Raw genomic sequence first — 27,037 nt, 5'->3', positions numbered from 1 at the left:
CAAAGCTTGTGAGCCAGGGAATGACATGAAAACGGGAGGCCAGAAATGAGGGACTGGAGGGAGAGAAACCAATTAGGAGGCCACTGCAAGGCTTTGAAGATAAGGTCCTGTTGTGGGAGTGGGAAAGGAAGGATGGGCTTGAGGGGCATCAGAAGGAAGAATTGACAGTCCTTGCTGTTGATTGGATATGGACAGAGAGGGAGGAGAGATGGATGACTCAGGGAAGCTTTCAGTAGGAAGAGTGTTGAGGGGAGGCTTTGGAGGCTGGAGATCAGCTTCCGGGGCTAAGTCTTTGCAAGTACAAAGATTTACATATCGGCAGGAGTGTAGTCTCAATTGATTATCTTATAAAAATTGTGGAGTTTCTTCTCTATGAGATAGGTAGGCAGTAAGTATCTCACTGATTAAAAATGACAAAACCAGGGAACAACTCCTGGCTCAAAGGAGGGGAGAGTAGAAAAAAGCACTTCGATCTAGGATTACAAACCCTGGGCTAAGTCCCAGCTTTTTTTTCCCCCCAAGAATTCATTTCACGTATTTGGACAAAATACAGGCATACCTCGGAGATATTGCCAGTTTAGTTCCAGACCACTGCAATAAAGCGAATATTGCAATAAAGTGAGACGCTCGAATTTTTTTGGTTTCCCCGTGCATATAAAAGTTACGTTTACACTGTACTGTAGTTTGTTAAATGTGCAATCGCATTATGTTTAAAAAAAAGACAATGTATATACCTTGATTAAAAAATACTTTATTGCTAAAAAATGCTAACCATCACCTGAGCCTTCAGTGAGTTGTAAACTTTTTGCAATAGTAACATCAAAGATCCCTAATCACAGATCACCATTAGCAAATACAATAAGAAAAAAGTTTGAAATATTGTGAGAATTACCAAACTATGATGGAGACACGATCTGAGCAAATGCTGTTGGGAAAATGGAGCTGGTAGTGTTGCATGATGCAGGGTTGCCACAAACTTTCAATTTGTAAAAAAAAAATGCAGTATCTGTGAAGTGCTACAAAGTGAGATATTCCTGTACTTTAAAACTCACTGGGCCAGTCTCCTTACCTGTAAAATATTTGTCTATTATCTATTTTATGGGTCTCAGCCCAAATCACAGCCATTATTTATTAAATACTTTAGCATGTAACAGAATTTGTGTTAAGAACTTTATTTGTAATTTCTTATTTCATCTTTAGAATGCCCATTCTGCATTTTAAAAAAAATATCAAAATTTAGTAGCTTAAAACAATATTCATTTTATTTGTTCTACAATCTGGGCTGGGCTCGGCTGGGCTCTGGTTCTATTGGTCTTGATGCTGGTTACTGATGCCCTTGCAGTCAGCTGTTGGGCCGGCTGTGGACTGGGCTCAGCTCTGGTGCTGGAAGGCTGGAGTCCTCCCTGTCTCCACCTATCTCAGGGCCTCTTCCTCTGCACGTGGTTTCCCCAGCAAAGTAGTTGCACTTCTTCCCTAGTGGCTCAGATCTCCCAAAAGTACAGAAGCAGAAACTTCCACACCTCCCTTGGGGTTAAAAGAGGGAACAAGCACAGATGCCGGGCTGCATTCTCCAGGCGAAGGCAAGTCACTGGTCCAGTCCAGATTTAAGTGGGAGGGACTCCATAAGGGTGTGACCAAAAGAAGGGTGGTCCACTGAAGGCCAGCAGTGTCACAGCCTACCACACTGTTATCTCCAATTTGTAAATGAATAATCTGTGATTTAAGGGAGGTTAAATTACTTGCCCAGTGTAGAGAGTAGAGCTAGGCATTTCAAAGCTTGTGTTCTAAATCAGTGGGAACAGATAAATTTGTATATAGTCGTTCCTCAGTGTCAGCAGGGGGTTGGTTCTAGGACACCCCGCCCCCCCCCCAACCAAAATCTGAGGATGTTCAAGTCCCTTATATAAAACGGCATAGTATTTAAATATAACCTACACACATCCTCCCATATACTTTAAATCAGCTCCACATTTCTTATAATAACTAATACAATTAAATGCTATGTAAACAGTTGTCAGTGTGCCACAAATTCAAGTTTTGCTTTATGGAACTTTCTGGAATTTTTTTTTTTTTTTTTAATCCACAGTGGATGTGGAACCCAAGGATACAAAGGGCCGACTGTAATTTGTTTTAATCTAAAATCCTGTGAGGTGGGTACTGTTATTGTTTCTAATTTACAAAGGAGAAAACTCAGGAATAGAGAGTTTCAGTATCTTGCCTCAGGTATTTTCCTCCAGAGATTCATTATACACTTACCTGTTACACCATACTGCCTCTTATGGGCAGTACCTGATAGACACAAGGCACCTGTAAATGTTATTTAATCTGAAACTATTGTTTGAAGCACTGAAGCAAATCTCTTTGGCCATCCACTATCATATCTTATAGACTGTTTGGGAACTGGGAGTTTTCCCTTTGAGCTATCATGTGATCAGAGCAATTTCCATTTCAGGCATCTCCTTTGTCCTCCACTATCTATGTCTTGAAGTTTGGCAAGGAATGACGGCATCCTTGCCCACCCAACCTCAATCCTGATTCTCCCTAACTGATTAATCTCATGGCTCCCTCAGCATCTTCCTCTGTGCAGCAGCCGGGAACTCTTTACAAAGCAAGACACTCCTTCCTGGGTGAGGACCTTCCTGGAGTTGGGCTGGCCTCAAGGTTCCATCTGTTCATCGTCAAGTGGCTTCTGAATTAGTAACCTTTCGGTCCCAGTCACTTCCTCTAGTTCCAGAGCTAATTTCCCCATTGTTGCAACTGTGGTGGCTTCTGACGATAGCTTGTAAAGATGCTATTTCCCATGGGGTGACCTGTAGCAGCTTCCCCTTCCCTCTGCTGGTCCTATGGGCAGAGGACTCGCTGATGGGAGATAGTTCCAGAGTCTCCTGAAGGAGCCATGCTCTGCTCACCTTTGACAGTGATCCACATGACTGTCTTTCTCTCTCAGGCAGTCTTGATTTTCCCATCTGTGGGGAGTTTGGAATCAGAGCACACCCTCAAACACAGATAATGGGGGGCGGGCTCACTTAGGTGGCCTCTGCTCTATTTTGGGCACAGCCAGGGAGAAGCCATTCAGGGAATGTGCCCCAAATACTCTTACCTTTTCCAAAGCAAGACTGTGGGGTGGCTTTGTCTTTCCCATAAACTTTACTCCTTCAAAGCAACTCCAGATTTTAATTTTGACTTTGTTCCACCCTTATAAAACTGTGAAGGCACAATACTTGCACTTGATACAATTCTATTTTATTTAACAAAGAGGTATGCAGGCAGGTATGTCTTCAAAGTGCTTTACATATATCGCCTCATATGACTTATTCCATAAACTTATGTTTGAATCAGATGGGGTCGGGTAGGGACTTTCTGAAGCCTGACTTACCTCGCGGCCACTCTCCCCTTCCCCCCAGTGGAGAAGGGACAAGGGAAAGAAGGAACTGAGCTGCTCCGGAGGACCAGGCCGCCTCCTACTTCCCGCAGCTGTCTTGCCAGTCTAGATCTAGCAGGGGGTCTCCACCCCTCGCCTAGATCCAGTCGGTGGGAGGGTGGGTGGTTTTTTCCGGGTCACTGGCGCACCCTCTCTGCTCCCAGCCACCTGTTCCGGTTCCATCCCGGCTCCAGGCTCTCTGGAGGGCGTCAGGGACATTCCAATCCTCCCACTACCCGCGCGGATGTCGCGGGAGAGGGGGGCACGATCGCTGTCCCTTTCCATCGCCCAAGCTTTGACCAGGTTTCTTCTCAACCCCTAGTGACCTGAGTCACCCTGGAGAGGAAAACAAGTACTGATAAATGGTTTGAAGGTTGTTTACAATGAACCAGTTGGCGAAGCCGCATCCCTAGCGACAGAGGCACTTTCTGGGCACCGTCTGCGCACGAGCAGACAATTGAAAGCCAAACAGCCGAGATGCCTCCTCGCCAGACCAAATATGGTCACAAGCGCTAAGTAGCCTCCCGTGGAAAGGCTGGCCTCGCTGGTGTCTCCCCGCGCCGGGGCGCACCCGGGCCCGCCCTCGGGCAGAATCACGGATCAGTGCAGCGCTCCGGCGCTCCCGGCCTCGGCACCCTGCACGAAGGGAGGGCGCGGCGCCCAGGACCGGCCCTTACTCGGTCTGGGCCCCTCACCCGCGTGCCCTCCGCCGCCCCCAGCCTTGGTTTCGGTCCACAAGTCCTTGATTAAACAGGCTCGGGCCACTTTCCCTTTGATCCCGCCCCAAGTCCGTGGTAAACTCAAAGGAATGCAGATCCAGGGCTCCACGGGAGAGGTCCGCGCGACCAGGAGGAGTGGGTGGAGGGCACCCGTCTCCTCTTACCCTGCAAAGTACCCAGCACGCCCAGGGTTTTCTGGAGCCGGGGGTGGGAGGAGGAGGAGGAGGAGGAGGAAGGGGAGGGACGAGCGGGGGCAGGCAGGCTGGGGACTTGGAGGTCATGCATAATTCAACAGCTCAACTTTCGGCCCCGCCTCTTTCCTGGGAGTGGGAGTTTGCTCCAAACTTTGTTTATGGGACAGTCCGGGAGCCGCGGCGGCCGCGCTGTCTGCTTCTCCTCTGCCTCCTCGCGGAGCGCGAGCGCCTGAGGCCAGTTCGGGGGATGTGAGAGCAGAAGCCCCTCGGCTGCCAGGCACCGAGTCGGGTCAGGATTTGCCAGCCGGGCCCCGGCTCCAGCCCTGCAAGCTCGGGACGCACCCTAGCGACCCAGGCCCGACGGCGAGTTCGGGCGGGACGGCGGCCGCCGCACGCCCAGACTCGGCTTCGCTGCGCGCCCAGGTAGTGCCCGCTGGCGCGCGCCCGCTCACCGGACACCACTCCAGGGCGCCCGGCTCCTCGGGCTTCCGGAGTTGAGATGTCTTGGAGTTGGCTCGGGTTGAGACTCTGGGGGGCTGACTGCCCTGGAAAGTTTCGACCTGTCCTTTGCCACCAGCAGTTCAGCAGCGTCTCCAGTGCAGTTAACTCCCAGCAGCCACCCCATCCCCCCTTTCCTGGTAACTTCTTGGCTTCAAGAAAGTTGCATAATTCTCGAGGCCAGGAGGGACCCCTCCCCCCATCCGGCTGGTCTTAACTGCTGGGTGTCTGGGATCCCGAGGCAGACACCTATCTGTCTCTTTTGCTTTTTCTCTCTATTCTCTTCCCCCCCACCCGTATCCCCCCTCTCCGACCCTCAATAAAAGGCTAATCTGACCTCCTTTCTCCTTGCAGAAGATGAATCCGGCCTCGGCGCCCCCTCCGCTCCCGCCACCCGGGCAGCAAGTGATCCACGTCACTCAAGACCTAGACACGGACCTCGAAGCCCTCTTCAACTCGGTGATGAACCCCAAGCCCAGCTCGTGGCGGAAGAAGATCCTGCCCGAGTCGTTCTTCAAGGAGCCTGACTCCGGCTCGCACTCGCGCCAGTCGAGCACCGACTCGTCCGGTGGTCACCCGGGGCCCCGACTGGCCGGCGGCGCCCAGCACGTCCGCTCGCACTCGTCGCCCGCGTCTCTGCAGCTGGGCACCGGCGCGGGCGCTGCGGGCAGCCCGGCGCAGCAGCACGCGCACCTCCGACAGCAGTCCTACGACGTGACCGACGAGCTGCCGCTGCCCCCGGGCTGGGAGATGACCTTCACGGCCACTGGCCAGAGGTACTTCCTCAAGTAAGTCAGCCTGGAACTAGGGGGGACACAGAGTCACGATACCCAGGGCGTGCACGCTTGTTCTTGAGTGTGTGCGTGTGTGTGTGTGTGTGTGTGTGAGAGAGAGAGAGAAAGACAAGGGAGAGAGAGAGAGAGAGAGAGAGAGAGAGGTGATGTGTCACCTTCCACGGTGGTTTCCCAGAGATCTGGGAGGCTGGAAGTAGGGAGTGAGTCTCTGGGTGCCGGAATTGTAAGGGATCAGAGAAACTGAGTCTGGTGAAGTTCTTCCAGGGCCCTGGAAGTCACAAGAGATTCGGGACATGGAAACTCTTAGAGGTACAAGAAAAAAAAAAAAAAACTTTTGGGAGAATTCTCCTGAAACACATAGGTGACCATACCCTGAAGCTGGAGTACTGATACAGACTCCTGGACCCGAACTCTTACTCCCTTCCCTGCCCACTCTAAGTCAGATAACTCAGAGCCTGGTCCACTGGGATATGACACCAAGATAATGCTAGAGCAGATATGAGGCTTGGGGAGGAGAGGGACTCTTGGTAGTGTAGGTGGTCTCCAGTCTCTCCATTCTTGGGAAAAGCAGTCTAGAAAAGTGAACACTGCCTGGTAGGCCTTACTGATGACGTGATGACCACTCAGCACCTGTGATGTAATTAGTAACTGCCTGGTGAAGTAGTTAAAGCTAGACAAATCAATTGTGTGGAAATTGGGTCGGAGTTTTATTATGTCGCCCTTGGTAACCTAAAATACCATCGAATCAGGAGCCTGCTTTGTCATTCTTCCCTTCCCTTTGTTCCAGCTTCTTGATGTAATGAAGTTTACATTTGAGTGGAATTAGACTGTATAGGAAAATATATTCATAGGCATAAAGAAGGTTGTTTCAATTGTGGTACCCTAAAATAATTATATTCTGGAGGAGAAGCCAAGCTGGAACTTGAAATGTAATTAGTGAGGTCATGGGGGGTCAGGCTATCAGTGGCCTGGATTGAAGTCGTGCCAGCTGGACCACTTGGTCCAGGATTGCCTGCCCTGGCTGGCTCTTCACTGCCATGGAGGGAAACTCCTCCTCTAAGGACTTGCCTTGGAATTTATTTTAAAGCCCATATTTCTTTGATTGAGTAGCTTTAGTTTAGACGTTACGATGTTATGCGCTATTTTACAAAGGTCATCAAGCCTTTCTTTGGCACTAATATTGATACTCTGATGGCTGTGAGAGGACCCTAATAAAAAATACACAATGAGGGATGAGGCTGATAATAGCCAGCCCTTTGACTCCTACTGGTGGCCAATTATTCCTTTCCCATCCCAAAGCTGCTCATGTCTTGTGCAAGGAGGAGTGCTTTATTGTTTTGCTGGGGTTGATGCATTGCTGAGAAGCCCTTGTCCTAAAACAGACTTGATGGTCATTTTAGTCCACAACTGGTCTTCTGGTTTTTCAGTGATAGTGTGGACACGTACTCAGTGCTTTTGATTTCTTTTTTTTTTTTTTTTCAATTTATTTATTTATTTTTGGCTGTGTTGGGTCTTCGTTGCTGCGCACAGGCTTTTCTCTAGTTGCGGCGAGCTGGGGCTACTCTTCGTTGTGGTGCGCGGGCTTCTCGTTGCAGTGGCTTGTCTTTCTTGCAGAGCACGGGCTCTAGGTGCGCGGGCTTCAGTAGTTGTAGCACATAGGCTCAGCAGTTGTGGCTCACGGGCTTAGTTGCTCCGTGGCATGTGGGATCTTACCAGACCAGGGATGGAACCTGTGTCCCCTGCATTGGCAGGAGGATTCTTAACCACTGCGCCACCAGGGAAGTCCAGTGCTTTGATTTCTAAATGGTGGGTGGAATTCAAGTATGTGATGTAATAGCATGACATTTTTCTAAGTGTGATGATGTTGTTCCAAAGGATGACATTAGTCTGTATACTACATAAAGATCCAAAGTAGCATCTTGTGGGCTTCCCTGGTGGCGCAGTGGTTGAGAGTCTGCCTGCCAATGCAGGGGACACGGGTTCGAGCCCTGGTCTGGGAAGATCCCACATGCCGCGGAGCAACTGGGCTCGTGAGCCACAATTACTGAGCCTGCGCATCTGGAGCCTGTGCTCCGCAGCAAGAGAGGCCACGATAGTGAGAGGCCCGTGCACCGCGATGAAGAGTGGCCCCCGCTTGCCACAACTAGAGAAAGCCCTCGCACAGAAACGACGACCCAACACAACTATAAATAAATAAATTAAAAAAAAAAAAAAAGTAACTTATAAAAAAAAAAAAAAAAACAAAGTAGCATCTTGTATTGCTTTACTTAGGTAAATGCAGTTTTGAATATCTTACTGTGACTTTTATAGAAATGGACTTAGTAGTACATACAAGTAGAAAAAGACCCAATAATTTCTAATAATTTTGGAGGTTATTTTTGGTCCCAAATGGTTTTTGAATTGTGTTTATAAATACACACACACACAAATATATATAATGTATGATTGGTATAGCTGGTTGTTAAAAATATGAAATAAGAGCTGGGCTTGCCTAATGTCTGAGGAAAGCTAGGGGGAAAAGATCCATAAACAGAAATAAAACAAAAGAGTTCCCTTTTATACAGGCTTTGAATGATTGGAGTAGCTCTAAAATATGTTTGTGAAACTAGGTTAAAAATGGAAGTTAGCCTTGGGTTTAGAGAAAGTTGATATGCTCCATTTGCCTCATCCCCCAACTGAAAGCCACTCCTCAGTCCAAAGCTGGGTGCCTCTTCATCTCACTTTGGATGGTCAGTAAAGACAACAACTGGAAACATGTGTAAGCAGTAGGCCTGTAGGCTTGATCTGATGCTATCCCTGGAAATTTTTTGGCCAAGTAGCTAAGGGAATTTAAGAAATTAAGTCAGTGTGACTTTTGTTTTTTGAGATAAGCAATCTGCCAAGAGTTCTCTGAATTTCTTTTGGAGCTTTGTTTAAAGTTGGAATAAGATAAATGTTATATGCCACACTTTGTTACACAGCCTCAAAAAGCAATGTATTTTGGTGGATTTAAGTAGAAGCTTGGAAAATGGTGGCAACTAACCCTGAATTAATTTTCATAAAATCTACCCATGACTTTGCCCCAACATCTGTGAAATGGGGCTAGCAGTAGAATCCTATTCTTGATTTTGTCAGGAGTTGAGGGCTTTATAAATCAGAAATCAAAGTATTTTATAATTGACAAGGTCATTTTCTGGGGGGGAAGGTTAGAAAACTGAGGCCAGGGAAGGGTATTGACGTGACTTTGGGAATGCCATTTGTGGTTATTTAATGGTGGACCCTGGACTGGCCCTCTAATCTGTTGTCATCTACTTAGGGAGCAGTTTTCCGTTTTCCCCACTCCCACCTTTATCCTCATGTCACTTCCCCAGCTGAACAATGAGCTTTATGGGATACAAAGCCTGGACATCTAAGAAGCTTTAAAAAACCTTTTTGTCATTTTCTCAGGCAAGATTGTTCCTAGGTGTATGGTGTAATCACTTTCTGGTACCTGTTGCAGGGCACCTTTTCTAAGCATTCACACCTTCCCTGTGGCGTTAGGGTAGCATTTAACAATGGGGAGGATAGAATGTTAAAACGCATGGCCTCTGAAGACTGACTGCATTGTTCCTGCTGTTCTCTACAGCTCATAAATCAGGCTGGGGTGTGTAGGTGTTGGGCTCTTAGCAACTGGCACACTGACTTTGAACACTGATCACATTAAAATTTAAAAAAAATTCCTGGTTATAAATGGAATACATGTTTGGTGTACATAGACCAGAAAATAGAGAATTATAAAGAAGAAAGTGATCTAGATTCAGTAGAACTTTCCATTCTTGTAGAAAATTTTTATTTGAATAACATATTCTATAAGAAAAATTATCCCCACTCTTAAATATAATTCCAACTATAACATTTGCTGCCACTCCCAATTTTTAGTAATAATTTTAGTGTTTTGCCTTTTCTGAAATGTGTGGTAGAAAATTATTTTTGTCAAAGTGATCTGTGCGGTTGGTAACAAACCCAATAGTATAAAAGGACTTTTGTTGAAACACAGTGGTTTCCTTCACCTTCTCAAGGCTCACAGAGGGAACCTTTCGATTTTTTATTTTTATTTTATTTTTTAAAAAATAAATTTATTTATTTATTTATTTTTGTCTGCGTTGGGTCTTTGTTACTGCTTGTGGGCTTTCTCTAGTTGCCGCGAGTGGGGAGCTACTCTTTGTTGCGGTGTGCAGGCTTCTTACTGTGGTGGCCTCTCTTGTTGCGGAGCACGGGCTCTAGGCGCGCGGGCTCAGTAGTTGTGGCGCACGGGCTTAGTTGCTCCGCCGCGTTTGGGATCTTCCCAGACCAGGGCTCGAACCCATGTCCCCTGCACTGACAGGCGTATTCTTAACCACTGAGCCACCAGGGAAGCCCCTTTACAGTATTTCTGACTCCCCGTTTTGTAAGTCAAAGAGGTTTGGGTGGCTTTCAGGTCCACAATTTGCTTTTTGTTAGTGACACCTTAATATTCCAAAGCTCTGAACCCATAACCAATAAAGGTTTTGTGCTTTGTCCTCAAATTGACTTCTTTATTCATAAATTATTCTTGAAGTTGAAAAACTGGAGGCAACATTTAATATAATTTATTGCCTTGTGTATTAACATTGGATCTTAGACTTGCACATTGTGTCTCGTGTCAGGACTCCTGGGACACTCAAAGGAGGATATATCCAGCCCCAAAGTCATAGGGATTCTTTCTTTTCACTCTTCATCAGTTGTTAAAATTTGTGTTACCTTTTAGTTTCTTCATCTTTGGATCTTGACTTTCTTAAACATTTTTTCCTATTATTTCTAATTGCCTTTTTTTTTTTTTAATTTTTATTTATTTATTTATTTATTTTCAGCTGTGTTGGATCTTCGTTTCTGTGCAAGGGCTTTCTCCAGTTGCGGCAAGCGGGGGCCACTCTTCATCGCGGTGTGCGGGCCTCTCACTGTCGTGGCCTCTCCCGTTGTGGAGCACAGGCTCCAGACGCGCAGGCTCAGTAGTTGTGGCTCACGGGCCTAGCCGCTCCACGGCATGTGGGATCTTCCCGGACCGGGGCACGAGCCCGTGTCCCCTGCATTGGCAGGCGGATTCTTAACCACTGCGCCACCAGGGAAGCCCCTCTAATTACCTTTTTATATGTTTATATACTATTTGCCTTTATTATGATCTCAAAATTTTCCAGGCTCTCAATCCCCTGGGTTCTATCAGATCTCCTTTACTTAAGCTTTTATGTCCAGATTCCCTCATCTTTCTGTTCCATTCTTGTTGCTCTCTAGATCTACAGCAGAGCTGTCATCCTAGGGCTTCTCTTTACTTCTTTCCATGGATAGGAGTGCTGTTTGTTCCTCTTTTTTGGTTTATGCCCTCATTTTGCTGGAGTACATACTTGAGAAACTGTTTTTTTTTTTTTAATTAATTAATTAATTTTTGGCTGTGTTGGGTCTTCGTTGCTGCACATGGGCTTTCTCTAGTTGCGTCGAGCGGGGGCTACTCTTGGTTGTGGTATGTGGGCTTCTCATTGCGGTGGCTCCTCTTGTTGCGGAGCACAGGCTCTTGGCGCATGGGCTTCAGTAGTTGTAGCGCACGGGCTTAGTTGCTCTGAGGTATGTGGGATCTTCCCGGACCAGAGATCGAACCCGTGTCCCCTGAATTGGCAGGCGGATTCTTTTTTTTTTTTTAAAGAGAGATTGCTTTTATTATTTATTTATTTATTTATTAAATTTATTTATTTTTGGCTGCGTTGGGTCTTTTGTTGCTGCGGGCGGGCTTTCTCTAGTTGTGGTGAGCAGGGGCTACCCTTGGTTGTGGTGCACGGGCTTCTCATTGCAGTGGCTTCTCTCATTGTGGAGCACGGGCTCTAGGCACGTGGGCTTCAGTAGTTGTGGCACATGGGCTCAGTAGTTGTGGCTCGCAGGCTCTAGAGCAAAGGCTCAGTAGTTGTGGAGCACGGGCTTAGTTGCTCCGCGGCATGTGGGATCTTCCCAGACCAGGGATGGAATCTGTGTCCCCTGCATTGGCACGAGGATTCTTAACCACTGCACCACCAGGGAAGTCCTATTTCATGGTATTTCTAAAGATTAGATAACATATTTGAAGTGTCTGGTACATAGTAGACTTTCAGTACAAGTTTGTTCTTGCTTCCCCTTGCCTCCCTACATGCATATGCTGTCTACCTGGCCAAAATCAGATGCAGAGACCTTGCTAGTAGGATAAACTAATTTTTTTAATTTTAATTTTAATTTTTATTTATTTATTTATTTATTTATGGCTGTGTTGGGTCTTCGTTTCTGTGCGAGGGCTTTCTCTAGTTGTGGCAAGCGGGGGCCACTCTTCATCGCGGTGCCTGGGCCTCTTACTATCGCGACCTCTCTTGTTGCAGAGCACAGGCTCCAGACGCGCAGGCTCGGTAATTGTGGCTCACGGGCCCAGTTGCTCCGCGGCATGTGGGATCTTCCCAGACCAGGGCTCGAACCCGTGTTCTCTGCATTGGCAGGCAGATTCTCAACCACTGCGCCACCAGGGAAGCCCAAGATAAACTAATTTTGACTCTCGGTTATAGTTTGGTGCTGAATGAAGCCTGTATCTGGAATTGCAAGCTGGTTTTTAAATTTGTAAATAAAGATTGAGAATCAACTTTCCTGTTAAAAAACCTAAATAGGAATGCCCACCACGGATGCCCTTTTGCTGCAGCATCTTGGGCAGAGGATATCTAACCTCTTCTGAGGAGGGTCTACTTTCTGATTTTTGGAATCTGGCTTGTAGCCACTAGTCGAGCCCCTTTTGTGTGTGGGAGGGGGAGTGAGATTGAGAAGTGGGGCGAGAGGAAGAGGGGAGGTAAATGACATTGATTGATTACCTGCTCTATTCCAGAGGAGGCAGGGAGCTGTAAGTCAGTACTTCCTGGAGAGGCAGCACCAGAATCACCCGTGGAACACACTCCTGACACGTGTGTAAGGAAACTGTATTCACAACCCTAGGTGCTTCTCACACATTCTTTTAACCCTCAAAGTGACCTGTGAACAGGTACATATTATTTTCTCATTTTACTGTTGAGGAAACTGAGGCACAATAAGGTTGAGTAAATGGCCCAGGGTCACATAACAGGCGAGTGGCAGAGATGGGATTAGAATTATGTGATTCTCAAACCTGTACTTCTGCCCTTGTACTGTGCTGCCTCATGTCAGTTACATGCCCATAATTAGGCCCTGTAACTAGGTATCCTTGGTGACCAGATAACTTTGGAGTGGTGGATGGAGCATTAGAGTTTGCTTCTAAACTCAGTCTGGGTGATCAAATTTGGAGCTCTCAGTGCTGGAGAGAGAGAGAAATGATGAAACAAACCAGAAATGGATAGTATATGTACAATGACTATTTTTTCTTCTCATTGAGATTTTCACCATTAATAAATCCATATCATTTTACAGGGCACACAGATGTGACATGGAGGGCGGATGACCTAATTTATGTCTGGATTGGGTATGTTGCTGAGGACTTGTTGAGAGGGTTAGTTAGATGTTAGTAAAGTAGCTTACAGGAAAAAAGGTTACTTCTCATTGTCTTTATAATTGCAGAGATTGATTAGAAATAGATTGCTTAAAGGGTTGATTCAGTGTCAGTTTTTGTTTGTTGACAAATTGAGACATGTAGGAATTACACCCTTACTTATCATCTCTGCCTTTCCCGTCCTCCCTCAATGAAATATCTAACCATAGGAGAGGATGGTGGAAGTAAATGAATTATTCATCCCAAAAAATGAATAATTTTTTTTTAAAAGGTGATTTGGAAGACTGAGGACTGAAGTAATAAACTTTCTATTGAAGGGGAAAGTCTGAGGGGATGGCCCTTCCGCTGGTCTGTGGGGGACTCTGAATGTTTTAGTGCATTGAAATATCAGCAGAGCAATGTTTTCCAAAGTGTATTTCTTGGAACCCTAGTCCACTCAGATACTTTGTGAACAAAAGGTTCCTGGACCAATAGATTTGGGATATGTTGCAGGCTCTATCCCTCTCTTGGAATTTCACAATACACGTTCAAGACTCCAGAGTCACTTGTTACAAAACTAGTTTATTTTTAAGCCAATATTTCACAAGCGTATTTGACTTTTGAACATTTTTATTCCAACTATTATCTCATACTGTCCACCTAAGAATGTCCTGTGGACTTTGGGAAGCGTTTTTGTGACTTCCATTGTTATTTCTCTAGTTGAGAGTTTCATGTTTAAATCAAGTTATAGTTTTTCTTTTCAGTGTGCTTTGTATAGATGTATTACGTTTTCATTTATATTTCTTGATTTAACAGTCAGTTACCAATGCTTAGAGATAAGAAATGGCCCTAAATATCAGACAAGTGGGATATAACACCTAAAAACCCAATAATTATGGTACATTGTGAAAGGGTCATAATCCTGATTTTATTTTAAAAAGTATGTGTGTGTCTGTCTGATAGAGGGTTACATACCAAACTGTGTTCGATGGTCATTTGTGGGATTATGGAGATTTTTCTTGTCTATTTTTGCCTTTCTGTATGTTCCAAATGACGCATAATAAACATATTTCTTTCTAAATCGGGGGAAAGGGGAAGTTATAAAAACCACAGGAGAAAGCAAGCAAAGAGGCAAGGGAAGATGGAGTGGTAGATTTGGGTAGGTGTGTGGGGCATGGGAGGGATCTCGTAGCCTTAGCTCAGTAACTGAAGCCTGGAGCTTATGTTACTAAGGAGATCCTCTTTGGGAACTGCTTGTGTTTTTCTTGTTTTGGGTTCTTTTCTTTTCTTTCTTTTTCAAAAAATTTTTATTGAAGTATAGTTGAATTGCAATGTTGTGTTAATTAATGCTGTACAGCAAAGTGACTCAGTTATACATATATATATATATTCTTTTTCATATTCTTTTCCATTAGGGTTTATCACAGGATATTGAATATAGTTCCCTGTGCTATACAGTAGGACCTTGTTGTTTATCCATTCTATAGATACCAGTTTGCATCTGCTAATCTGTTCTGGGTTATTTGCTTTAGAAACGAACACAGTAATTGCTAAAATCTTAACCAAAAATTCTCCAGAAAAGTCAGGATAAGAAGTAGACTTAATGGCAAATCTTCTGAATTTCCTTCAACATATTCTTTATTTGCATACACTTCCTCCTGGACTTCTAGATTTTAGTTAATGTTCCATCTAGACCCAGCAGATGGTAAAGGGAAAAACGATGTTTGCTGTTAGATGAAGCGAAATCAGGAATATATGCGAAGGAAATCAGGAATATATGCGAAGGAAATCAGGAATATATGCGAAGTGCTTTGCTCTGTGCCTGGCACAGTGAGCAGCCCTGAAAGTTTACTTACTCCTGTCTTGTTCCTGGTTGAGATGGCGATGGGGGCTGTGCTCTCCCAGGGCCTTGCCTTTGTGCCACCTTAAAGGTCTTTAGCCGTTTCAGCATTTACAACAAAAAATCATTGCACTTTTCTTGTGTGCCAGCACAGTGCACTGCGCCGGGATGGGAGAAATGTGGCAGCTTTTCGGACCTCAGGCAGCTGACAGTCTAGCTGGAGAGACATGGGGAATACAGACAAAACCAGCCTAAATGGCCTCCTTCTAACCTGTGTGCAGCTGCTCTCCTGGGTTGGAAGCACTTTGAGGTGTGTCACAATAAGGCTGTCATTTCTATTATGGTTATAGGTCTGAAACTTGCAGCTGGGCTGACCATCTTTTGGTTTCTCCCATTGGCTGTACTCCTGGCCTCAGGAACTTGGCACAAGCAGCTACCTGTGCCTGGAATATTATTTCCCTGCTTTTTGCCCGGTTAATGCCTACACTACCTTTAGGCATCACCTTAGATGCCAGCCCTGCAGGGGTTTTCGCCTGACTCACAGCCCCCGCGCTGGCTTAGATGCTCCTGCTATGTTCTCCCACAGCCCTCTGTGTCTCCGCAGACACAGCACTGCTGCTATAATACTATCGTTGTGTGGTTTTTTTTTGGCCGCACTGTTCGGCATGTGGGATCTTGGTTCCCTGACCAGGGATCGAACCCACACCCCCTGCAGTGGAAGCCCAGAGTCCTAACCACTGAACTGCCAGGGAATTCTCCATATTACTGTTGATTTATTTCTCTTTCTTACTACACTGTAACCTCCATGAGGGCAAGAATGATGTTTTTCTTGCTTGTCATTGTATAACCTGAGCACAGTGCCTGGCACATAGGTAGGTGCTTGATAAGGAAGGAATCCCATAATATTTTCTTTTAAATCTTTGCAAGCTTGCACCCTGGAATTCTTCATAGGAATCTGCCGTGTTCAGGAATGTAGTTCCATCAGGTCTGTGCGCATCCTGGATTGAAAGTTTAGAATCCTAGCTCCACGTACTAAATGCAGTGGAGAGGAAGATAGATGAAGGGTGGGTGTTCAGAGAAGTCTCTGTAAAGGTGGTTGGGCATAAATGGAGTCTTGAAAAATGGGAAGAATGTGGGCAGGTGAGCAAAAGGGCCTTCCAGGAAAGAGGGGATAGGAAGAGAAGTGCAGAAGCAGAAATGCTAAGGGTCTATTTTTGAGGCCAAGAAGAACCTGGCCTGACTTAGCTTGAAGATAAGTATTGGTTGTTAGATGACCATGCATCCCATTGAGGCTTTAGAACCGCAGCTAGGATGGGTACACGGACCTTTCACTAGTAAATGCCAGCTCCCTCATCCCTTCATTGAGATCCACCAATCCTAGAGTTATCTGAATGTAGCATAAGACCCCACCATTGTCCCTTATGTTGAGGTCTTCCTAGTTCTTTAGGGAACTAAGCACTTTATACTAACGTATGGGTCTGAAATGATAGTGCTTTCTTAGCAAAGCAGCCATTCCTCTGTCCATCCATTCATTGGTCATATATTTAATTTAGCCTGTGCAGTTCCACCATAGTGGGTGGTCTTTGCTCTCCAAGTTAGTGGGGTACGAGGCTACCCTCGACTCAGGCCCATCCCCACTGAATCTGCCATCTCTGCTTGTAAATGAATAGCTTGCAGGTCTGGTTGTTCCCAGAATACTCTTGTAGTTTTGGATGAGGCTGGTCACCTGGGCACAGACAAAATTGAGATTCTGGAACCACAGTTAATCCACTGAAGCCCACCTAGGCCCTGAGCAGCCCCGGGGCCTCCCCCTCAGGGGAATCCTTCTGAAACTCTTAGTGAAACCCACTGGGAGCCTTTTCACACTCACTCATGATGCTGAATCACATGTTAATGTTTTCAGATGACTTCACATTAAAAAAAATTTTCAAATAGGTAATAAATACATGTAAATGACAAAATTTTGAATAGTACCAAAGCATGTACTGTGAGAAGTCTCTTTTACCCTCCCTCTAGTCCTCTGGTACCCTCTCCAGCATACCAGTTTCTTTTGTCTTTCCAGAGAAACTCTATGTGAGTACAAGTATGCATATGTATATGTAAATTAAATGTGTTTTTCCACCTAGACTATTTTCAATACAGTACAAATGGTACACACTCTTCTGTACCTTCCTTTTGTCATTTAGTATATCTTGGTGTTTATTCCTCTTCTGTACATAAATATCTGCTTTATTTCTTTAAGGACTACATAGTATTCGATTGTATAGATGTACAATGAATTTCTTAAACTGATCCCCTATTGATGGACACTTAGATTGTTTCTGATTTTGTTTTTAAATATAAAAATATTATATGCTCAGCCACTACTGGAGGGAGGAAAGTGGAAAATAGATTCTTCTGATTTTCCCTGGATCCCTATTTAGAGACAACCGTTGTTAATGCTTTATCTAGAGAATTATTTTCATAAACAGCAGAGACTCTCTGGCTCCTACTTAATTTATTATCTATCTAGCTTGTCTGTTTTCTAATTTCTCTATCATCTACTGTTCTACCTATTAACCAATATACCTACCCTTCTTATACAAGGGTGATACATGGGCTGGCAAATGCACTGGCCAGTTTGATGGATGCCCAACCAATCGGAATGAGTGGCATAGCAGTGTGAAGTAGCTGATCCTGTATCTCAGTGCTACTCAAAGTGTAGTCCGTAGACTGACACCAGTGTGCTAATGTTACGGGCCTGTGATGAGCTAGATACAGAAGTCGAGAGTGTTTAGAAACTTTTATAGCAAAATAACATTGCTGTGACATCTAAGCACATGATCAATGGGATTGCCTTGTGGAACAGGGTAGTTTGGGTGCGTCAAACTTGTGTGATAAGTCACATGTGGCCTGAGCTACACACAAGCCATCTACAATAGGACCACATACTTGTCTTGACGGATTGAAAATAAAAAACACTAGTCCTTTACCACAGATAGTTCGAGAAGCACTAATCTGTTCCTCTCTCCTTAATTCTATCTATCTATCTATCTATCTATCTATCTATCTATCTATCTATCTATCATCTATCCATCCATCCATTTACCTACCTATCATTTTATTTTTCCATCCACCCTTATAACTATCTTTTAGATATCAACCAACTAATCAATCAATCACACCTTTCATTAACTTAAGAATAATCAACCAAAGACGTTGAATAACGAGTCTCAATATGGAAACAAATTCTATGGCACAAAGGTTGTATATGATTAATTTTTCAGTACATAATATATTTTATGTCTTTGTGGCCCCCTACACTAACTCTTTGTTTTAAAAATATGCTTTGACACACTTCAATTCTGAACACTGAAGATAAATTCAAATTCTGTTCTTTTTGGTGACTAATTTACCTGTAAACATGGCTAGCTATAGACTCAGTAATTAAAACATGGTCCCTAAGCCAGGGATTGTGGGTTTGTGTCCTACCTGGGGTGCCAAAACAAAACAAACAAAACATGATGACTGGGGAAAAATGCATATGCTGGATTGTTTATTAAAATATATATTCCTTTGTGATGGCTTTTCTGCAAATACTGAGATATGAATATTTGTCTTTCTCCCAGTTTGTCCATGGAAAACCTTTCTTGGCTTAGGTGTTCACAGGTTGAGGAAGCACCTGTGATAGTCCATCAAAAAGTAGAAAACACAAACAAATGATAAATATAACCAAAATGAACAGACATAACTTTTACTGACTTGATTTTATTTTTGGATTTCTTCTTAAAGATGGCTTTTTGGGAATGCCCTGGCAGTCCAGTGGTTCGGACTCCGAGCTTCCATTGCTGGGGGCCCAGATTCGATCCCTGGTTGGGGAGCTAGGATCCCGCAAGCCACATGGCCAAGAAAAAAAAAAAAAAGACAGCTTTTTAACAGACTCTTATCAAAAAATTTAAGCAGAGCTGAAGGATATAAAGTGAAAAAAGTACTCCACCCTCTAGTTTTACTCAGATAGAACCACTGTTCACAATTGCTTGTGTATCTTTCAGGGATTTATTATGTATACACATGACCTCATTTATACTTGCATCAGTTGGATGTTTTGGGATCTTGGGAATCACAGCTTAGGTGGTCTTTGTTTCTGGTTGACCCTCACACAGCCTCAGGACTGAGAATAGATATGGGTTAAATTCTGGAGAAATTCATGTGATGCCTGAGGGAGAGGTCTCAGGGTGAGAAACCTTGTTGGGGTAACTATAGTTCAGAGACTGGGATTTGGCTTTGTGGTTCAGAAAATTGATGCCCTTAGTGCTCCAAAACTGATCAGGGTTTCCAGGGCTGGCTGATGTGGGCTGTACTGGGATGAAATGGGGATAGACATTGTAACTGCAGTTTCAGGATTCACAAGCCGTGACTTGAATATTCTGCCACTCTGGAATGAAGGTACTCGTACGAGTGATTTTTTTTTTTTACTATCTCTTTTTTTTTTTTTTTTTTTTAATTTAAAGACTTTTAAGTTAGGCTCCATTCTAGATATTTTATATTGGCTCCTTCACAATCTTTTTTGGAACAAATGTGTATCATTTCATTGGTGATATGCCATCCCTGCAGATAGAGAACACGAGTGATTTAATTATGGGGAAGTTGCTTTGGTGGTGCTGGAAAAGGGAAGAAGTGAAATCAATCATTTGAGGGATAGTGAAATCATTTCAGGGATATTAGAGAGGTAAATTTGAAAGGGTTTGCTGATGGATTAGATAAGGGCAGTGAGGACAACAGGTGAAATGGAAAATTTGCAGGTTGCTGGCTATATAATGGCTTGAATGGTGGTGCTTCTAGTTGTAACAAGCATTACTGGAAGGTTTAGAAGAGGTTGAGAAGTGTTTTAACATGTTGGTTTGAGGTGACTTTAAGATTTCCAAGAGAGAGATATATATATATATATTTTTTCCAGGTGACTATATCTACCTACATATATTATCTATATAACTATAACCGTATATATATTTATTATTATTCTTATTCAAATCCAGGTGTGGATGAGATTCCTTAGAGAGAGGTTACATATAGATTGAGAAGAAAGGAGAAGTTCTGTGAGACTTGCTAAATGAGATGGAGAAGAAACAGCCAGAAATATATATGAGGAAATCCAGAAAGTAGTGCCCCAAATCCAGGGAAGTTCAAGAAGGAGGAAGGGTTAATTTTGTGGCATGTTTCTCAGAGGTCAAGGAAGATGAGAACTGAAAAATGTCCAGTGAATGGTTTTTCCACTGAGGCCACTTTCTTTCTCCAGGGTTGGGCCAGGTCTAGGGCCTGGGGCACTAATTCAGATAAGATAGCTTTTGAAGAGAGAAAAATGATGAAAATAAGCATCTGAATTAGATAAGGCGAATCCCACAAATTCCCACCTCCGCTGAGGTGTCCTGCTAAGGAGCAAGATGCTCTCCCTGTAGAGATCCGCTGCCCGTCTAGAAGGACCACACATTTGCTTATTTAAACATCTGGTTAAAATGAGGTCTGAAATCAGTGTTTTATAACTAACTGAGATAAGTTATAAGACTTGGGTAAAAATATTACTCTAACTGATATGATAATCACTTGCCACGAGGAAAATTGCCATCTCCAGTCCTCGCTGTGGTCAAACCTTTGTCACAGTTTGTAGCTCACAGTACTGTCACTGCTGAGACGCGTCCTACTTAATTGCAGCCATAAAAATAGCAGATTATGTTTGGAGAGTATCAGTTAAAAATTTATGGTTCAGAATATTATGTAACTGTAGTTGCAGATAAACGTTTATCTTTCCATCTTTGTTTCTCCATTTGCCGGAACTGATTTTGATAGCTGGCAAAGGGGATTCTGAAATTAATGCAGGTAAATGCCCTGGGTCAGTTTACCCTCTCACAGTGTAAGTAAATGAAACATACTTGATTTTATCAAACTGGTTTGAGTTTGAATACATTTTATAGTTAAAGCTGGGATTGTAGTTAAAAGCCTATTCTGCTGCATTTTGCTAATATGGGAGCATCTAGTGGCCCTGTTACTGGTTTGGGACTTGTGTGAACATGTGAATTTAGTAGGAGGGATTAAGAGTCATAAAAGAAGCAGTAAACTTCAGCGCTGCTTATAAAATTACTTATGTTTTCTGTAGACGCACTCTCTAGTGCAATTGTCACCACTTTTATGGGTCTTAGTTTTAGGTACTATGTGAAATATAAACCTTTGCATATAGGACTTTTGGCAAATATGAATTCTTGTTACATAACTATATCATCCAGAATATATTTGGCTATTTGTGCGTTTTAGCATAAAATCCAACCATAAATATGTACTGTAGTAAAAACTTGTAGGAAGGAAAGACAAGAATGGAGAAAGATCACCTACTTAAAGGTCAAGCTGTACCCAGATGTGTTTTTAAATTAATGGTCCGTTTTTTCCATACGCTTTTAAAAAAGTTTAGTTATCTTATCTATGGTCTGAAAAAAGTTAAACTTGCATTTATTGATCTGGCATTTCTGTAAGCATGAAGATGGCAAGGGCTGTGTTTGGGGCTTCGGAAAGTTCTCAAGCAAAGGTCCAAGGGCTGTAACCCATACAGGACACAGTGGAGACATTGTTCTTTCTGTTTGTCCGTTGCTTACATTTTAATAACTATTGAGTAGTCGGTGATTATTAACAGATATTTAACAGTAGGAGCAGAGGAGAGTGTAGAGTCATTATGAACAATTTGGAGTGTCAACATTAAAGAAATGATTTTAAAGGTGAGATTCAGAATTGTTGAAACTTTTGCCTGAAACTTTGGCAGGTGGCTAGACCAACACAGCCTTTTTTAATTATTAGCCATAGTGAAATGAGTCAAGTTTTGCCACAGTGCTTTTCATTTAACCTAATAATTGGCCAGCCCTAGTTAATTGGTTGAAAACCATTACAGGACTTCGATTTTCCAGTTGCTCATGCACTGGAATGTCCAGCTTACCTTATGTGTGTGAATAAAAAATCCCACGATCTAAGTGCATTGTCCATACTCACCTTAAAGCTGAGTGTCAGTAGCACGTTAAGTTTCAAGAATTCTCAGAAGGTCCTTCTGAGGCCTGGTAAACACCTTGGTGACTGGTACATATCTCTTTGGAGTCTAGTTTTGAGAGCTGCTGAAAAAGAGTGTTATAAACTTGCAAGTGATCGTGGAGGTGTAAACTGATGCTGTGGCGTTGCTTCAGCTGAAGTGAAAGATTATATTTACTGACACTACACATGGGTTTTTAAAACAATGTCTGTTTTGTACAGTGACAGTCGATTCTGCCAAGAGTAGAACAAAAAAGTTGCATTGTGGAACAAGATAAAAGAACACTGCATAATAAATAATATCTAATACCATTAAAATATAAAGTTTCCTTTCCAAAGTGTAAATAGGAGCTTCTAAATGAATGTTTTACAAATCTGATTTTACTTTGATTTGTCCAGTGACTTGATGCATAAAGTGATTATGACTCAGAATATGTCCAGAGCTAGACTATTACAGTAAATAATGCATCTGTATAGCATGTAAAAGATAAATAAACCTTCAATGACATTGTGTTTTAGTGATAGCATAGAAATTGTTTTTTATTAGAATAGGTCAAAAGTAGTTCATTGGCAATAAGCAAAATGTTTTCATCCACCAGTTTCTAAGACTAGAATAACATATCTGATCCAAACTCTATTGGTTCTAACCTTTATCCATAGACAACATCACTGGTCTATGAAAATCAATGAGGGAACATAGGCAAAGGGGTAAGCTATAGAAACCTTTACTAAGTCCTTTAAGAAGCAAGGGTTGGGGGGACTTCCCTGGTGAAGCAGTGGTAAAGAATCCACCTGCCAATGCAGGGGACACAGGTTCCGTCCCTGGTCTGGGAAGATCCCACATGTTGGGGAGCAACTAAGCCCGTGCGCCACAACTACCGAGCCTGCGCTCTAGAGCCTGCGAGCCACAACAACTGAAGCCTGCGCGCCTAGAGCCTGTGCTCCGCAACAAGACAAGCCACCGCAATGAGAAGCCCGCGCACTGCAATGAAGAGTAACCCCCGCTCGCCGCAACTAGAGAAAGCCCGCGCGCAGCAACGGAGACCCAACGCAGCCAAAAATAAATAAATAAAATAAATAAATTTATTAAAAAATAAAAAAAGAAGAAGCAAGGGTGGGGATCTTTTACACCCTTGTTGTAAAGATTGTTTGGCTCTTGCCCTGAGTGGATTTTGAACACAAGGAGAGATTGCATGGAATTAAAAATTGTTTTTTAAAAAATGTCTTATCCTGGTGGAGAAGCATTTATCTGAATCCAGTGGGGAGGACCACAGATGTTGCTTAAAAGGCTTTTAAGAAGGATAGGCACAACTCTTTCGCCAAGTGGGCTAGCTGAATAAGGGAGATCCAAAGATTCAGAGTCCTGTTAATGTCTTGTGCAGTTATAAAATCGAAAAGGTGAACTTTTGGGGAGGTGGTTTGTTGAGAGGTGGGGAAGATAATCGGATAAGTAACAAGTGTTTAGAAAGATAAGGGTTTATAAAAGACCTTCGAGATGTTTGTAGATGTCCTTTGCTATAGGACAAGGCCAGAAATGTTACCTGAGTTGTTTATGGGAAGATGGAAAATCTAACTTTAGTTTTCTCAGAATAACAAAGAAGAATGATTTATTCATTTAAAGAGTGGACTTTGGAGTCCATCACTAGGACTTTTTGGGATGGGCTGACTTGAAAGCAGAGAAAATATAACCAGGTGGCCCTTCAAGGTAGCCCAAAGATGAAGTATCTGACTTCAAAAAAGAAAAAAAAAAAAGTATCTGACTTCATTTCTTCCTGGCTGGATGTGCGGAGATGCCCAGATCTCTGTTCAAGCCAGCGTTTCTGCTCTCAAGCCCGATGGTAGAGTGGCCGGCTTTGATTTGCTTCCTGCCCGAAGCTTGCTTTGGGTGAATTTAAAAACCTGTTTGTTTCACCCGTCATCCGGCTGGGCCTTACCCAGAATTCCTGCACTTTGATTATGGGGGTTATTATAGGACAAGAGCTTCTTTGTAAAAGAGCATGTTTAATACTCTGGGGTGTAGCGTGACTAACGGATATAAATTGTATGGAAGCAATTAAACTCGAAGGAAATGTCATGTGGGCTGAATTTAAACATACAGACTTGTGGCATTGATTTTTTTCTTTTTTTTTTTTTTTAACTTACACCGAGAAGGGTGGAGAGGGAAAAATAAAGGAAGAAAGGAGAGAAATAGGCCAAGAGAGTGAGGGAGACAAGAGAAAACGAATCATTTTGAACACGTGGTTAAAACTCCGAAGTTCAGAGCCAGTATTATGCTGATGCCATTGCCCTTCATATGAACTCTTTAAAAATACAAATGTCAGGGAATTATACTCTATTTGGGGGCTTGTATCCCTTTTTGCAGATGGTCGGTCCCTTTTGATTCCAGGCATGTGTGTATCTAACAGTGGAGTGACTTTTTTGGGAGTATGTTAATAAGCAGGACTGAGGGTAGCCAGCCCATAACGATTGTGAGGGTGATTATCACTCCAGTTTTCTCTCCATTTTGTGCTCATGGCCTCTGTATATTTCATACAGAGTGACTCGTCTTTGGACTTCTGATTAAGACTAGTGTATCATTTCTCTCACTGGCCTGGAATGTTCTCCATCTCCTGCTTGGTCTAGCCAACTCCATCTCCTCTCTGACACCTTATTGGACCAACCAGCTAGAAGGATCTCCTCCTCCTCCTCCTCCAGACTCCATAGTAATTTGATCTGTATGGGTAATTTGGCAATTGCTCTTTCCTATTGTCCATTAAAATATTGCGTAAGGCTTGTTAAATGAATGGATTTATTTCACTTTCCCCAATATGTCAACACTAGGAATATGGACCTGGTGTCGTGTTGTCCTTCATGCCTAGTGCCTGTTGATACGAAGGAATATTTTTTGAGATCAAGGCTAATGCTGAACATGCTTTTGAAATGATCAAAATGTTGCTGAGTGGTCAGAGGCAGAAAAGGATGCTTTTCTTTTATTTGGCTCCGCCCTGCGGCATGTGGGATTTTAGTTCCTGGACCTGCACCCCTTGCAGTGAAAACGCAGAGTCTTAACCACTGGACCTCCAGGAGAGTCCCAGAAAAGGATGCTTGTAGATTCGATGTAACAGTACAATGAGTTGGATTTGAATTTGAGTGTTAGAAGTTATAGGTAAACTTGATTTTTTTGCACCAAGGGAGAGTGCTTATGCTTTATTTTCATTCTTTATATTAAGGACAGAGAACCGAATTTTACCCCATTTGTATCTCTCCAGTGCCCAGCCCAATGCCTGGCACACATGATAGGAATTCAGTTAATATTTGCTGAAAGAAATATAAATAATTAAAAATTTCTCCATTATTTAGATCATCTGGTGCTTCTTCCTTATGCAGTAAGCCAATAGATATTTATTGAGCACATACTGTGTGCAGATATGGGTACTGTGCTTATTAGCATAGTGGGTCCACATAAAGTGTACTACACTCTGGAATATATTTTATTCTTTGTATTTAATTATTAGTTTGACTATAAATTCCAATAAATCACTTTCTCAAGCAGAACAATAATGAATTAGGAGAGGCAAAATTGCTGGGAATAAATCCAGTATATTCATCTGTTCCCAGATTATTTCCACATTCCACTCCATGCTGGAAATACAGCCCCCACTCCCAACCCCCTTTCAAAGGATCCTAAGATTGTAATCCTTCCAAACAGAGCTGGAGAGGTAGTAGACTGTTTAGATTTCAAAGGACTTTTCAGGATGCAAAGTAAATAAGGGGAATTTGAGATATCAACAAAACTGTAATGAAGCAGATCAACTGTGTCAATGGTGAATACAGAGAGATGTCAGAGGAGCTAGTTAGAGTAGCAAGTATTTAAACACAGCCTCAAGTTCATCCTCAGTGGCACCATCAGCATCCACAAACAAACTTGAAAGGAAGTTTAGCCAGATAAACCCAGGAGAAATGGTTCTCCTGGGAGCATCACCTTCGAAATCATATATCTATTATTAATATCTTTATTTTAAATTTTGGCTTGGGCTCTTTTATTCCTTACAAGTCCCTTAAGGTCACACACAACCAGGATTTAATTTTATCATCTTTTCAGCTCTCCAAAGAGCAGGAATTGAACCCTCTTCTGATCAGAATAAAGGGAAGAAGAATTTAAAGTTATAAATTAGGTTTACCCATAGATGGTCGTATATTTAAATGCAACAGTATCTACTTATTTTTTATTTTAAAAAATTACCCAAGTTATACATGAATGCATTTTGTTTGTTTTTTTTAAAAATAAATTTATTTATTTATTTATTTATATTATTTTTGGCTGTGTTGGGTGTTTGGTGCTGTGCGCGGGCTTTCTCTAGTTGCGGTGAGCCGGGGCTACTCTTTGTTGCGGTGCGTGGGCTTCTCATTGTCGTGGCTTCTCTTGTTGCGGAGCACGGGCTCTAAGCACGCAGGCTTCGGTAGCTGTGGCACACGGGCTCAGTAGTTGTGGCTTGCAGCCTCTAGAGCGCAGGCTCAGTAGTTGTGGCGCATGGGCTTAGTTGCTCCGCAGCATGTGGGATCTGCCCAGGCCAGGGGTCGAACCCGTGTCCCTTGCATTGGCAGGCGGATTCCTAACCACTGTGCCACCAGGGAAGCCCCTGCATTTTGTTTTAAGAAATCCAGCCAGAGACAGTCTCTCTTGACTCCTTTGCTCTCAATTGTCCTCACCCAGAGGGTGGGCCACCTTCTCAGTTCACAGTCTGTCCAAGTGCATGTGCAAAGCTGTGATTCAGATTTTTTTTTTACATGTTGTACCTCAATGTCCCATTTTTCTTTTCACGTAAAAGTATGCTTTTCCATGACAGTAGCTAGAGATCTACCTAAATATATTATTCCATCATAATATTCCATCATCATAAACTACTACAGTTTATTTACCCATTCTCCCTAATAATGGGACTGTAATGTTATTTAAATCTCATCTGAAAGACCTGGTATAAATTAAATTCTTACTTCTTTTGAGTTTTTTGGGTTTTTGTTTGTTCCTCTGTTTTTTTATCATTTTGAAGGGAGAGTTTTTAGTAATTATCCAGAGATA

General features: G+C 43.1%; 1 protein-coding gene across 1 annotated transcript in view; it reads left to right on the top strand.

Moving 5' to 3' along the window:
- The first annotated feature begins 4,468 nt into the window (after positions 1–4,468).
- WWTR1 (WW domain containing transcription regulator 1) overlaps positions 4,469–27,037 on the top strand; it is a 128,725-nt gene continuing 106,156 nt past the window's right edge. The window contains exons 1-2 of the mRNA XM_082459683.1: positions 4,469–4,757; positions 5,187–5,620. Of these exons, the coding sequence (XP_082315809.1) occupies positions 5,190–5,620 (431 nt within the window). The 5' untranslated portion in view covers positions 4,469–4,757; positions 5,187–5,189. The remainder of the gene's footprint in view (positions 4,758–5,186; positions 5,621–27,037) is intronic.

The sequence above is a fragment of the Balaenoptera physalus genome (genome assembly GCF_965194825.1).
Source record: "Balaenoptera physalus genome assembly, chromosome: 4".
Taxonomy (NCBI): Eukaryota; Metazoa; Chordata; class Mammalia; order Artiodactyla; family Balaenopteridae; genus Balaenoptera; species Balaenoptera physalus.
This window is presented reverse-complemented; position numbering and strand designations above follow the sequence as displayed.